Source organism: Ranitomeya variabilis, chromosome 7 (assembly GCF_051348905.1).
Source record: "Ranitomeya variabilis isolate aRanVar5 chromosome 7, aRanVar5.hap1, whole genome shotgun sequence".
NCBI lineage: Eukaryota > Metazoa > Chordata > Amphibia > Anura > Dendrobatidae > Ranitomeya > Ranitomeya variabilis.
Genome location: NC_135238.1, coordinates 173,624,398 through 173,640,677, shown reverse-complemented (window position 1 = coordinate 173,640,677; position 16,280 = coordinate 173,624,398). Strand labels below are relative to the sequence as shown.

The window sequence follows — 16,280 nt, the reverse complement described above, 5'->3', positions numbered from 1 at the left end:
CTAAAGTTAGGGTTGGGGCTAAAGTTAGAGTTAGGGTTGGTGCTAAAATTAGGGTTAGGGTTGGGGCTAAAGTTAGAGTTAGGGTTTGGATTACATTTACGGTTTTGGGATTAGGGTTAGGGGTGTGTCAGGGTTGAGGGTTTGTTTAGGGTTATGGTTGGGAGTAGGGTTAGGAGTGTGTTTGGATTAGGGTTTCAGTTAGAATTGGGGGTTTCCACTGTTTAGGCACATCAGGGGTCTCCAAACGCAACATGGCGTCCAATCTCAATTCCAGCCAATTCTGCATTGAAAAAGTAAAACAGCGCTCCATCCCTTCCGAGCTCTCCCGTGCGCCCAAACAGGGGTTTACCCCAACATATGGGGGATCAATATACTCAGGACAAATTGGACAACAACCATCGAGGTCCAATTTCTCTTTTTACCCTTGGGAAAATAAAAATTTGGGGGGCTAAAAAGCATATTTGTGGGAAAAAATTAATTTTTATTTTCACGAATCTGCGTTATAAACTGTAGTGAAACACTTGGGGGTTCAAAGCTGTCAAAACACATCTAGATAAGTTCCTTGTGGGGTCTAGTTTCCAAAATGGTGTCACTTGAGGGGGTTTCTACTGTTTAGGTGCATCAGGGGCTCTGCAAATGCACCGTGATGCCTGCAGACCAATCCATCTAAGTCTGCATTCCAAATGGTGCTCCTTCCTTTCTGAGCTTTGCCATGCGCACAAACGGTGGTTCCCCCCCACATATGGGGTATCACCATACTCAGGACAAATTGGACAACAACTTTGGGGTCCAATTTCTCCCGTTACCCTTGGAAAAATACAAAACTGGGGGCTAGAAAATAATTATTGTGAAAAAAAAAAGGATTTTTTATTTTCACGGCTCTGCGTTATAAACTGTAGTGAAACACTTGGGGGTTCAAAGTTCTCACAACACATCTAGATAATTTCCTTGGGGTGTCTAGTTTCCAAAATGGTGTCACTTCTGGGGGGTTTCTTCTGTTTAGGTGCATCAGGGGCTCTTTAAATGCAATGTGATGCCTGCAGACCAATCCATCTAAGTTTGCATTCCAAATGGCGCTCCTTCCCTTCCGAGCTCTGCCATGCGCCCAAACGGTGGTTCCTGTTATGATCCTGGTGGTTAGAACACATGAACTGACCTGATAAGTAAACCCAAAAATAAGGACAAGCTCTGGGAATGTGGGAACTTTACTGACCGCAATCCTGATCCTATCAACACACACTATAGGCAGCCGTGGAGCGTTCCTAACTCGGCCTAGATGCCTCGTTCACAGCCCGAGAAACTAGCTACCCCTAGAGAGAAATAAAGCCTCACTTGCCTCAGAGAAATTTTCCCCAAAGTGTAGGCAGCCCCCCACAAATAATAACGGTGAGTTAAGGGGAAAACACAAACATAGAAATGAAAATAGGTTTTAGCAAATGAGGCCTGCTAACAACTAAATAGTCAGAAGATAGCAAGGAATCTGTGTGGTCAGTATAAAATACTACAAAAGTTATCCACGCAGAGAATACAAAAAGACCCCCACACCGACTCACGATGTGAGGGGCGCAACTCCGCACCCCAGAGCTTCCAGCTAGCAATCAAATAGCATATAAGCAAGCTGGACAGAACTCATAACATACTGAGAAACATTTTCAAATAGCAATGAGCAAAATGGACTATCATGAACTTAGCTTCTCCACGAGGAGACAGGTCACAAGGGAAGTCCCAGAGAGATCTGAACCAGTACTAAATACAACGACAGCAGGCAACAAGTAAAGGTCCAGATGGAGTTAAATAGGCAGCAAGCCTAGCAGGAAACGAGGCAGCTGGAGTCCAGCTACAGACCAGCCATAACACTAAAAGCCACCAGAGGGAGCCCATGAACAGAACTCACAAAGTACCACTCATGACCACAGGAGGGAGCCTGAGAACGGAATTCACAACAGTACCCCCCCTTGAGGAGGGGTCAACGAACCCTCACCAGAGCCCCCAGGCCGATCAGGACGAGCCAAATGAAAGGCACGAACCAAATCTGCAGCATGGACATCAGAGGCAACAACCCAGGAATTATCCTCCTGACCATAGCCCTTCCATTTAACCAAGTACTGAAGCTTCCGTCTCGAAATACGAGAATCCAAGATCTTCTCCACCACATACTCCAATTCTCCCTCGACCAACACCGGAGCAGGAGGATCAACAGAAGGAACCACAGGCACCAGATACCTCCGCAACAATGACCTATGGAACACATTATGAATGGTAAAAGATGCTGGGAGGTCCAAACGAAATGACACAGGATTGAGGATTTCTGAAATCTTATAAGGACCGATGAAACGAGGTTTGAACTTAGGAGAGGAAACCTTCATAGGAACATAACGAGATGACAACCATACCAAATCCCCCACACGAAGTCGGGGACCCACACAGCGACGGCGATTAGTAAAGCGCTGAGCCTTCTCCTGTGACAACGTCAAATTGTCCACCACGTGGTTCCAAATCTGCTGCAACCTATCCACCACAGAATCCACCCCAGGACAGTCAGAAGGTTCAACCTGACCTGAGGAAAAACGAGGACGAAAACCAGAATTACAAAAAAAAGGCGAAACCAAAGTAGTGGAACTAGCCCGATTATTGAGGGCGAACTCAGCCAATGGCAAAAAAGTCACCCAATCATCCTGATCAGCAGAAACAAAACATCTCAGATAAGTTTCCAAGGTCTGATTAGTACGTTCGGTTTGGCCATTCGTCAGGGGATGGAAGGCCGAAGAAAAAGACAAATCAATGCCCATCTTAGCACAAAAGGACCGCCAAAATCTGGACACAAACTGGGACCCTCTGTCAGACACAATGTTCTCTGGAATACCATGTAAACGAACCACATTCTGAAAAAACAGCGGAACCAAATCAGAGGAGGAGGGTAACTTAGGCAAGGGCACCAAATGGACCATTTTAGAAAAACGATCACAAACCACCCAGATGACAGACATCCTCTGAGAGACTGGAAGATCCGAAATAAAATCCATGGAAATATGCGTCCAAGGCCTCTTCGGGACAGGCAAAGGCAAAAGCAATCCACTGGCACGAGAACAGCAAGGCTTGGCCCGAGCACAAATCCCACCGGACTGCACAAAGGAACGCACATCCCGCGACAAAGAAGGCCACCAAAAGGACCTAGCCACCAAATCCCTGGTACCAAAGATCCCAGGATGACCCGCTAACACCGAAGAATGAACCTCGGAAATAACTCTACTGGTCCATCTATCCGGGACAAACAGTCTCTCCGGTGGACAACGGTCAGGTCTATCGGCCTGAAATTCCTGCAGCACACGCCGCAAATCAAGGGAGATGGCAGACAAGATCACCCCATCTCTGAGGATACCAGCCGGTTCAGAAACTCCCGGAGAGTCAGGCACAAAACTCCTAGAAAAGGCATCAGCCTTCACATTCTTTGCGCCCGGAAGGTATGAAACCACGAAATCAAAACGGGAGAAAAACAGCGACCATCGAGCTTGTCTAGGATTTAACTGCTTGGCAGACTCGAGATAAATCAAATTTTTGTGATCCGTCAAGACCACTACGCGATGCTTGGCTCCCTCAAGCCAATGTCGCCACTCCTCGAATGCCCACTTCATTGCCAACAACTCCCGATTACCAACATAATAATTCCGCTCGGCAGGCGAAAACTTTCTAGAAAAGAAAGCACATGGTCTCATCACCGAGCCATCAGAGCTTCTCTGTGACAAGTCAGCCCCTGCTCCAATCTCAGAAGCATCAACCTCGACCTGAAAGGGAAGAGAGACATCAGGCTGACGCAAGACAGGAGCCGAAGAAAACCAACATTTCAGCTCCTGAAAGGCCTCAACGGCCGTAGAAGACCAATTAGTCACATCAGCACCCTTTCTAGTCAAATCCGTCAAAGGCTTAACCACACTAGAAAAATTAGTGATGAAGCGACGGTAAAAATTATTAAAGCCCAAGAACTTCTGAAGGCTCTTCACCGATGTAGGTTGAGTCCAGTCATAGATGGCCTGGACTTTAACTGGATCCATCTCGATAGTAGAAGGGGAAAAAATAAAGCCCAAAAAGGAAACCTTCTGGACTCCAAAGAGACATTTAGAGCCCTTCACAAACAAGGCATTGGCACGCAGGACCTGAAACACCATCCTGACCTGCTTCACATGAGACTCCCAATCATCAGAAAAGACCAAAATATCATCCAGGTACACAATCATGAATCTATCCAGATACTCTCGGAAGATGTCATGCATGAAGGACTGAAACACGGAAGGGGCATTAGAAAGCCCAAAAGGCATCACCAAGTACTCAAAATGACCTTCGGGCGTATTAAATGCTGTCTTCCATTCAACGCCCTGCTTTATACGCACAAGATTATAAGCTCCTCGAAGATTTATCTTGGTGAACCAACTAGCCCCCCTAATCCGAGCAAACAGATCGGACAGCAGAGGCAAAGGGTACTGAAATTTGACCGTGATTTTATTTAGAAGGTGATAATCTATACAGGGTCTCAGAGAACCATCCTTCTTGGCCACAAAAAAGAACCCTGCACCCAAAGGTGACGAGGACGGACGAATATGCCCTTTCTCCAAAGACTCCTTTATATAGCTCCGCATAGCGGTATGTTCTGGTACAGATAAATTAAAAAGTCGACCCTTAGGAAACTTACTACCAGGAATCAAATTTATGGCACAATCACAATCCCTATGAGGAGGTAGGGCACTGGATTTGGGCTCATCAAATACATCCTGGTAATCCGACAAAAATTCAGGGACTTCAGAAGGAGTAGAAGAAGCAATTGACACCAAAGGAACATCGCTATGTACCCCTTGACAACCCCAACTTGACACAGACATTGCTTTCCAATCCAGGACTGGATTATGAACCTGCAGCCATGGCAGACCCAACACGACAACATCATGCAAATTATGTAACACCAGAAAGTGAATAACCTCCTGATGTGCAGGAGTCATGCACATAGTCACTTGAGTCCAGTACTGAGGCTTATTCTTGGCCAATGGCGTAGCATCAATTCCCTTTAGTGGAATAGGGAATTGCAATGGCTCCAAGATAAAACCACAGCGCCTGGCAAATGACAAATCCATCAAATTCAGGGCAGCACCTGAATCCACAAAAGCCATAACAGAGTAGGATGACAGAGAGCAAATCAAAGTAACAGACAAAATGAATTTAGGCTGTACAGTACCAATGGTGACAGACTTAGCGAACCTCTTTGTGCGCTTAGAACAATCAGAGATAACATGAGTGGAGTCACCACAGTAAAAGCACAACCCATTCTGACGTCTGTGATTTTGCCGTTCAATTCTGGTCAGAATCCTGTCACATTGCATAGACTCAGGCTTCTGTTCAGAAAACACCGCCAGATGGTGCACAGGTTTGCGCTCCCGCAAACGCCGATCAATCTGAATGGCCAAAGACATTGACTCATTCAGACCCGCAGGCGTGGGGAACCCCACCATAACATCCTTAAGGGCTTCAGAAAGACTCTTTCTGAAAATCGCTGCCAGGGCACACTCATTCCATTGAGTGAGCACAGACCACTTCCTAAACTTCTGACAGTAAACCTCTGCTTCATCCTGACCCTGAGAGAGAGCCAGCAAAATCTTTTCTGCCTGGTCTACTAGATTAGGTTCCTCATAAAGCAATCCAAGCGCCAGAAAAAATGCATCCACATTTAGCAATGCAGGATCTCCTGGAGCCAGGGAGAATGCCCAATCTTGAGGGTCACCACGTAACAAATAAATAATAATTTTAACTTGCTGAGCAGGGTTACCAGAGGAATGAGGTCTCAGAGAAAGAAACAATTTGCAATTATTTTTGAAATTCAAAAACCTAGATCTATCTCCAGAGAACAGCTCAGGAATAGGTATTTTAGGTTCTGACATAGGACTGCGAACTACATAATCCTGAATGCTTTGTATCCTTGTAGAGAGCTGATCCACACAAGAGGACAGACCTTGAATGTCCATATCTGCAGCTGAGTCCTGAACCACCCAGAGATTAAGGGGAGGAGAGAGGCTAAACACACTGCATAGGAAAAAAAAAACCTCAGAGCTTCTCTTATCCCTCTTTTGCGATGCATTAACACTTTATGATCCTGGTGGTTAGAACACATGAACTGACCTGATAAGTAAACCCAAAAATAAGGACAAGCTCTGGGAATGTGGGAACTTTACTGACCGCAATCCTGATCCTATCAACACACACTATAGGCAGCCGTGGAGCGTTCCTAACTCGGCCTAGACGCCTCGTTCACAGCCTGAGAAACTAGCTACCCCTAGAGAGAAATAAAGCCTCACTTGCCTCAGAGAAATTTTCCCCAAAGTGTAGGCAGCCCCCCACAAATAATAACGGTGAGTTAAGGGGAAAACACAAACAAATAAATGAAAATAGGTTTTAGCAAATGAGGCCTGCTAACAACTAAATAGTCAGAAGATAACAAGGAATCTGTGCGGTCAGTATAAAATACTACAAAAGTTATCCACGCAGAGAATACAAAAAGACCCCCACACCGACTCACGATGTGAGGGGCTAGCAATCAAATAGCATATAAGCAAGCTGGACAGAACTCATAACATACTGAGAAACATTTTCAAATCGCAAGGAGCAAAATGGACTATCATGAACTTAGCTTCTCCACGAGGAGACAGGTCACAAGGGAAGTCCCAGAGAGATCTGAACCAGTACTAAATACAACGACAGCAAGCAACAAGTAAAGGTCCAGATGGAGTTAAATAGGCAGCAAGCCTAGCAGGAAATGAGGCAGCTGGAGTCCAGCTACAGACCAGCCGTAACACTAAAAGCCACCAGAGGGAGCCCATGAACAGAACTCACAAAGTACCACTCATGACCACAGGAGGGAGCCCGAGAACGGAATTCACAACAGGTTCCCCTCCACACATGGGGTATCAGTGTACTCAGGACAAATTGAACAACAGCTTTAGGGTCCAATTTCTCCTGTTACCCTTGGAAAAATACAAAACTGGGGACTAAAAATTAATTTTTGTGGAAAAAAAATGATTTTTTATTTTCACGGCTCTGCGTTATAAACTGTAGTGAAACACTTGGGGGTTCAAAGTTCTCACAACACACCTAGATAAGTTCCATGGGGGGTCTAGTTTCCAAAACGGTGTTACTTCTGGAGGGTTTCTACTGTTTAGGCCCATCAGGGGCTCTGCAAATGCAACGTGACGCCTGCAGACCAATCCATCTAAGTCTGCATTCCAAATGGCGCTCCTTCCCTTCCGAGCTCTGCCATGCACCCAAACAGTGATTTACCCCCACATATGGGGTATCAGCGTACTCAGGACAAATAGAATAACAACTTTTGGGGTCGAACTTCTCTAGTTACCCTTGGGAAAATACAAAACTGAAGGCTGAAAAATAAGTCAGGACTAGCGTGCCATGTGTGGCTGTAAGCAGGGAGCACCACCTATTTAGGTAATACGTACATTTTCAGTTTTTACAGTCGATGTTAGGGTTGAGCGACTTTTATTTTTATAGGATCGGGTCGGGTTTCACGAAACCCGACTTTCTCAAAAGTGGGGTCAAGTGAAATCGGCCGATCCTATAAAAAAGTCGGGGTCGGGGTCGGCCGAAACACGAAACCCAATGCAGTGCAATGGGATACTATGGTTTCCAGGGTCTGAAGGAGAGGAAACTCTCCTTAAGGCCCTGGGATCCATATTAATGTGTAAAATAAAGAATCAAAATAAAAAATATTGATATACTCACCCTCATACGCGCCCTGGTACTAACCGGCAGGCTTCCTTCCTAAGAATGAGCGCGTGAATGACCTGCGGTGACGTCGCAGCTTGTGATTGGTCGCGAGCGGTCACATGGACAAGCCGCGACGTCATCTAAGGTCCTTCACGTGCTCATTCTTAGGAAGGAAGGCTGCCAGAAAGAAGCAGGGCACGTACGAGGGTGAGTATATTCCTATTAGGTATATACTCACCCTCGGACACGCCCTGCTTCTTTCCGGCAGCCTTCCTTCCTAAGAATGAGCGCGTGAAGGACCTTAGATGACGTCGCGGCTTGTCCATGTGACCGCTCGTGACCAATCACAAGCCGCAACGTCACCGCAGGTCATTCACGCGCTCATTCTTAGGAAGGAAGCCTGCCGGTTAGTACCAGGGCGCGTCCGAGGGTGAGTATATCAATATTTTTTATTTTGATTCTTTAACACTTAAATATGGATTCCGATACCGATTCCCGATATCGCAAACATATCGGAACTCGGTATTGGAATTCCGATACCAGATTCAGAAGATCGCCGACCTCATGGCCGACTCCACACAGGGGTCGGGTCGGGTTTCATGAAACCCGACTTTGCCAAAAGTCGGCGACTTCTGAAAATGGCCGACCCGTTTCGCTCAACCCTAGTCGATGTATTTTGATATTAGTGGATCCAGGTTAGCAGTAGCTCTTGGAGCGCATTGATCTGGTTAAAGCTGGTATATAGGGCTCTTGGAATCCATGGTTTCTATCTGCACTAAATATAGGTTAAGTGCGGTCATAGTATTCACTCTGACTGGGCAATGAAATGGATATAATCCTTGCATGGCTGTGAGTAGCATTAAGTATAGCTGCGGCTTTATTGCTCATTTTTGATAGGGTAATTGAGTCGGCATAAATTCTTGTGGAGATCTTATTGTCCAGTTTTTGATAGGTCATTTGAGCCAGTATAATAGCTTTATTTATGTTTTGATTTATGGGGTCAGCACATTAAAATTTATGTAGCGCATATTATGAAATGAAGGTATTGATCTTTTGACTGAGCGCTTAACACTCTTTGCATTAATATACTGTGTTTTGATATGCAGCTTTCTGCACTCTTTATAAATTATGTCCATGGTATCAGCAAAGTTGCCCTCAGCACAATTGAGAATTTTCTCAGCATGCTCTTTTGACAACCGATAACTAGTGTTGAGTAGTGTTGAGCGATACCGTCCGATACTTGAAAGTATCGGTATCGGAAAGTATCGGCCGATACCGGCAAAATATCGGATCCAATCCGATACCGATACCCGATACCAATACAAGTCAATGGGACTCAAGTATCGGACGGTATCCCTGATGGTTCCCAGGGTCTGAAGGAGAGGAAACTCTCCTTCAGGCCCTGGGAACCATATAAATGTGTAAAAGAAAGAATTAAAATAAAAAATATTGCTATACTCACCTGTCCGACGCAGCCGGGACTTCAGCGAGGGAACCGGCAGCGTTGTTTGTTTAAAAATCGCGCTATTACTTGGTTACGTGAATTCCCGGCTTGTGATTGGTCAGGTCGGCCATGTTGCCGGGACGCGGACCAATCACAGCAAGCCGTGACGAAATTACGTCACGGCTTGCTGTGATTGGTCCGCGTCCCGGCAATATGGCCGCCCTGACCAATCACAAGCCGGGACGTCACGGGAGGCTGGACACGCGCTCATTTTAAAATGGGCGCGTGTCCAGCCTCCCGTGACGTCACGGCTTGTGATTGGTTGCGCCGCGATCAACCAATCACAAGCCGGGAGGCTGGACGCGCTCATTTTGAAATGGGCGCGTGTCCAGCCTCCCGTGACGTCACGGCTTGTGATTGGTTGCGCCGCGATCAACCAATCACAAGCCGGGAGGCTGGACGCGCTCATTTTGAAATGGGCGCGTGTCCAGCCTCCCGGCTTGTGATTGGTTGACCGCGACGCAACCAATCACAAGCCGTGACGTCACGGGAGGCTGGACACGCGCCCTTTTTAAAATGAGCGCGTTTCCAGCCTCCCGTGACGTCACGGCTTGTGATTGGTTAATGGCGGCCATGTTGCCGGGACGCGGACCAATCACAGCAAGCCGTGACGTATTTTCGTCACGGCTTGCTGTGATTGGTCCGCGGCCCGGCAACATGGCCGCCCTGACCAATCACAAGCCGGGACTTCGCGTAACCATGTAAAAGCGGGAATTTTAAACAAACAACGCTGCCGGTTCCTGCGCTGAGGTCCCGGCTGCGTCGGACAGGTGAGTATAGCGATATTTTTTATTTTAATTCTCTATTTTACACATTTTAACATTAATGTTGTTCCGATACCCGATACCCGATACCACAAGAGTATCGGAATCCCGGTATCGGAATTCCGATACAGCAAGTATCGGCCGATACCCGATACTTGCAGCATCGGAATGCTCAACACTAGTGTTGAGCGATACCGTCCGATACTTGAAAGTATCGGTATCGGAAAGTATCGGCCGATACCGGCAAAGTATCGGATCTAATCCGATACCGATACCCGATACCAATACAAGTCAATGGGACTCAAGTATCGGACGGTATCCTGATGGTTCCCAGGGTCTGAAGGAGAGGAAACTCTCCTTCAGGCCCTGGGAACCATATTAATGTGTAAAATAAAGAATTAAAATAAAAAATATTGCTATACTCACCTCACCGAGGGAACCGGCAGCGTTGTTTGCTTAAAATGCGCGCTTTTCCTTCCTTCCGTGACGTCACGGCTTCTGATTGGTCGCGTGCCGCCCATGTGGCCGCGACGCGACCAATCACAGCAAGCCGTGACGTAATTTCAGGTCCTTCTAGGCATTCAGTATTTTAAAATTACGTTCCGGCTTTGTGATTGGTCGCGTCGCGGTCACATGGGCGACGCGACCAATCACAAGCCGTGACGTCACGGGAGGCAGGAGACGCGCGCATTTTAAAATGCGCGCGTGTCCAGCCTCCCGTGACGTCACGGCTTGTGATTGGTCGCGTCGCCCATGTGGCCGCGACGCAACCACTCACAGCAAGCCGTGACGTAATTTCAGGTCCTTCAGGATTTTAAAATTACGTTCTGGCTTGTGATTGGTCGCGTCGCGGTCACATGGTGACCGCGACGCGACCAATCACAAAGCCGGGACGTAATTTTAAAATACTGAATGCCTAGAAGGACCTGAAATTACGTCACGGCTTGCTGTGATTGGTCGCGTCGCGGCCACATGGGCGGCACGCGACCAATCAGAAGCCGTGACGTCACGGAAGGAAGGAAAAGCGCGCATTTTAAGCAAACAACGCTGCCGGTTCCCTCGGTGAGGTCCAGGCTGCGTCGGAGAGGTGAGTATAGCAATATTTTTTATTTTAATTCTTTCTTTTACACATTAATGTTGTTTCGATACCGATACCCGATACCACAAAAGTATCGGATCTCGGTATCGGAATTCCGATACAGCAAATATCGGCCGATACCCGATACTTGCGGTATCGGAATGCTCAACACTACCAATAACAAAACACAATCGCTTTAAAAATGTTTGAGATATTTTCTTAGCATGCTTTTTACAAAAATGGTGCAATGTTTCCAGACAGGGAATCTTAATTGAGATATTTTCTTAGCATGCTTTAATTGAATTGAGATATTATCTCAGCATGCTCTATCATCAATACTAACAAATTAAGCTGTTTTGTAATGTTATTTAGTGTTTATCTCATTCAGTGCTTACCTTAATTAAGAGATTTTCTCAGCATGCTCTAATTTAATTGAGATATTTTCTCAGCATGCTTTAATTGAATTGAGATATTATGTTATTTAGTGCTTATCTTATTTAGTGCTTACCTTAATTGAGATATTTTCTCAGCATGCTCTAATTTAATTGAGATATCTCCTCAGCATGCTTTAATTGAATTGAGATATTATCTCAGCATGCTCTATCATCAATACGAACAAGTCGAGCTATTTTGTAATGTTATTTAGTGCTTACCTTATCTAATGATTACCTGAATTGAGATATTTTCTCAGCATGCTCTAATCTAATTGAGATATTTTCTTAGTATGCTTTAATTGAATTGAGATATTATCTCAGCATGCTCTATCATTAATACTAACAAATCAAGCTGTTTTGTAATGTTATTTCGTGCTTACCTGCTATTATTGTAAACTTTCTCTACGCTTACCTATTACAATTTTTCTACGGCTTAGAGGCATTATTTTAATTAAATGTGTGTGTTGTCTGTGTCAATAAAGTTATAACTTTTTATAAAAAAAAGGAACAACACTCTTTGATTCAACACGCAGTTTAATAAGTGCATAGTTGGCTAATATACATTATGTATAAATAATGACTGCATATAAATAATGATGAAAGCATTCTATTTTATGTTAATTTCTGGGTCATCCTCTCTGTTCTCACATTCATCACCCTGAGAGTCACCCTCCTCCTCTTCCTGCCCTGACACCACAGTGATGAAAGTCTAGGTTCTGCTCAGACCCTACTTCGTCCGGCCCTGGATCCAACATGAAAAAATGTTGGGCATCGGTGCAGATACTTTCCTCTTTTGGATTCTGTGAATCTTCAGAGCAGATCTCTGATGCCCATGGAATAGAATGTGTGAGCAGCTCTGCAGAATGGCCCATCTGATCTGTGGAGCTCCACAGTCAGTTGGGCGTTTGGAAATGTATGCCGTGGCGGGAAAATGGGTGATTGAGGTGCCACCTCTGAGGATTGTACTGTGTGTGATATTAAGGTGGAGGAAGAGGAAGAATAATAGAGGCCACTTGATGCAGTGCTTGTCATCCAATGAAGTACATGCTTTTTCTGGCCCTTATCTACAATGCGTACCACTGTGCAGCTATCAAAGATAGGGAATGGATTAATCCGTCCAGTAAAAGATCTTGTCAGTGGTCTTTGAATAGGATGAGACGGTGTTTGTTCAGTCGAGCTATCATTAACATTAGCAGCTAACCCATGTACATGTCAAACACCAAGTCTATTTCCCCTTCCACCACTACCTCGATTTTTCCCAATCATGTTGTATTTAGCTTTCAAAATATTTATAACTGCTGCTTCACAACCTTAGGCCCACAGCTATCAGTCATATGTCACTAAATGAACAATCACTATTTATTTTCTTAGATAGTGTGCCTGAACAACATTGTTGTACCTAACAATTTTTAAGTGGAAATCTGGCCTTCTGATTTCTCACTGAAGCATAGTTTTATTACAAAATATTTGGTTTAGCTAATTGGGCTTCCTGGCTGCACCCCAATATTAGGCCCAATGATTTTTAAGTGGAAATCTGGTCTTCTGGTTTGTCACTGAAAGACAGTTTTATCACAAACAATTTGGATTAGCCAATTGGGTCTTGTGGTTGCATCCCAATTTCCCAATATTAGGCCTAACTATTTTTAAGTGGAAATCTGGCCTTCTGATTTCTCACTGAAACACAGTTTTATCACAAACCATTTGGAGTAGCTAATTTGGCCTCCTGGCTTCACTATATAAACTGGGTTCTGGCTAGCACTAATTGTCAGAGTAGCTTTTGTTGCATGCCTGGAGGTTGTTGGTGGTTGTTATTAGAGAAGGCATTTGGTGGATTTATCTGTGACTGTTGCTAGGTTTTGAGTGTGTGATAATTCCCTTTCTCCTTCTTTTGTTTAATCCCATCCTCCACTCCCAGCTTTTTACGTGTTGTTTTTGTGAGTATATTTGTATGTTTGGTATTTTTCATTATCCCTGTTAGTATTACCTTGCTAGTATGGTCAGTGTATTGCAGGTACATTATTACTCCCTTCTACCCTGGGTGGGGGTAGGGTACAGACTGTGGGCAGATTTAGGAGCTTAGAGATCGTACGTAGCACCGATGTCTTGCCATCAGAAGTAACTCAGGAAACAGGGCAAGCAAGGGTGCCCCTAGCGATAAGGACATGGAAGGAGCCCTTCGTCCCTAGACACTGACAACGGAGTTGTGACAAACTGTTTCACTCAGCAGCAGTAGACAGGGTACTTGGAATACCACAAAATGTAGTATTGCCCTTGCCATCACACATATCCATTAAATTAAAATTCTACAGGTTTTGGAAAATAGCAACACAGTTAATGTTTTCTTCACAAATTTCACATTTTTTTCCGCCAATAAATTGTTAAAAAAAATTGGAAAACTTTGTTATGGGCATAATTGTACTGATGAGGAGAATCATATTGCCAGGTCATTTTTACTACACAGTGTCTACTAAAAATACAATTCCCCAAACAGTGTCGGAATTGCGGGTCTTTTTCATAATTTTGCTGCACTTGAATTTTTTTTCTTGTTTTCCGGTACACTATTATTATTATTACTATTTATTATTATAGCGCCATTTATTCCATTGCGCTTTACATGTGGGGAGGGGTATACATAATAAAAAACAAGTACAGTAATCTTAAACAATACAAGTCACGACTGGTACAGGAGGAGAGAGGACCCTGCCCACAAGGACTCACAATCTACAAGGAATGGGTGAGGATACAGTAGGTGAGGGTAGAACTGGTCGTGCAGTGGTTCGATCAATCGGTGGTTAATGCAGGTTGTAGGCTTGTAGAATAATGAATGGAGTAATTCAAAAGTTCAACCTGCACCACAAAAAAACAACCCCTCATATGTCTATGTGGACAGTAAAATTTAAAAAAGTTATGGCTTTTGGAAGAAGGGGGAGAGAAAAACAAAAATAAAAAATGGAAATTGACCATGTCCAGAAAGGTTTAGTATGATTACACAAAACGCTACTCTGAATATTTGGATTTAGCAGGTCTCCTCCTTAATGTTTGCAAGCAAGGACACAGTAGTACTTCATATACATGTTCAGACAGTCAGAATTGGCTTTTTCTCCAAGTATCTCTCGGAATCTGTAACAAAAAGATATATTCTGCATTATAGAAATGTGTAAATGTTTTAGAAGACTGTTATGTTTGCTTATTAAATTTTATATTGTGATATATTCTAAGTGTTCCATTCCAAAAATAATTATTTTTTATTATTATTTATTTGGAATGTAAAATACTCGTTGAGTACCACTGAAGTGCACCTTAATTGGGTGGCCCAAAGGCGAAAGTAAAATTTATCTAAATCCCTATCTAATTGATGCCATATGCTAAGCTTTTTTCTTTCACTACCATTCCCTAAAAACAACTTAACTGTTAATCTATTTTTTACTTCCTGTCTGATTATGATTCATTTGAGAGCCCCCAGTGTATCCTGGTATGCTCAAAATAAGTATCATCGGAGCAGGGGGCAGATGCTGCAGTCACTGTCACAACCTCTGCCTTCTCCCTGAAGCAAAGCGTAATAATTGTTGCTCGTTTTAGGGGCAGGGCTAGTCCCTACTCTGTTCCTGCGCTGTGTATTGTGTGATATGCAGAGTGACAGTGCCCGCTTTCTGGTTGGCTCAGATCTACAGTAATAAGCCGGCAATACAGCGGTAGAGAACATGGACATCAGCTGGCAATGTTGATCTCCTGCGTATTACAGCACTGCTGTGTTGCGGGCTCATTACTGCAAATCTGAGCTGACAAGAAAGCAGGCACAGTCACTGTGCACATTGCACAAAGCAGGCACAAAGCAGGGACAAGCCCCGCCTGTGAAATGAGCATCACTGACGATGCTTTGTTTCAGGAAGAGGGCAGAAGCCGTGACAGTGACCGCAGTCTCTGTCATTTGCTTTGATGACGGTTATTTTGAGTATCCAAGTATCCAAGGAGGGCTCTCAAACTAATCATCAACAGACAGGAAGTAAAAAAATAGACAGATAGTGTAGTTATGGAACGGTAAAGCAAGTATATTAGAAAACTAACTACTACTTTAGCACTTCATGGCACTGAAAGAAAGTACATGAATCTGTAAAAGTCTGTCACAGCAAAATACAAGTCTGCTAAGATTAAATTTGACCTTCTCTCAAAAGTACAACCTCTATTATCAAGTCAGTGTATGAACGTAGAAAAGTATATTCTTTTTTACTTATCTGTATTGTCCACGTGATATATTTAAAGGGATTGTTTACTACTTTTTAACAAGGGAACAATAAACCCATGGTGCTTAAAAGATAAAAAAAATAAATCAGACACATTTACCACACCAGTGCCACTCCTTTGTTTTGATCATGGCTTCTGCTTTCAGTGGCAGGGCGTGACATAATGGCCACAGACAATTATTGGCCACTGATTGGCTACAGTCTTGACATTTTGTACAACAGGATTTCTTCTATCTCGGACAGCTTGTATATTCTCCAGTTGAGAGGCTAATCATGGTTATTAGGCTCATTAGATGAGATGGGTCCTTAAAGACCAAGGCCTTGGTAGGCACACAGACCATGGGCATTGGGCAGCAGGCAGTTGAGACATGTAGGAAACAGGGAGCAGAGAAATGCAAGACTGCACGCTGACAGGAATCCCAAAACAGGAGGCAGAAGTCCTGGAGACCACAGACAGGTAGAAGAAGTCCTGGAAGACCAGGAGCAGGTAGCTGAGGTCTTGGA

General features: G+C 44.3%; 1 protein-coding gene across 1 annotated transcript in view; it reads right to left on the bottom strand.

The window, feature by feature from the left end:
• Positions 1-12,051: 12,051 nt before the first annotated feature.
• Positions 12,052-16,280, bottom strand: part of LOC143785773 (putative methyltransferase DDB_G0268948) — a 40,719-nt gene continuing 36,490 nt past the window's right edge. Inside the window, exon 6 of the mRNA XM_077274895.1 lies at positions 12,052-14,655. Within this exon, the coding sequence (XP_077131010.1) occupies positions 14,568-14,655 (88 nt within the window). The 3' untranslated portion in view covers positions 12,052-14,567. The remainder of the gene's footprint in view (positions 14,656-16,280) is intronic.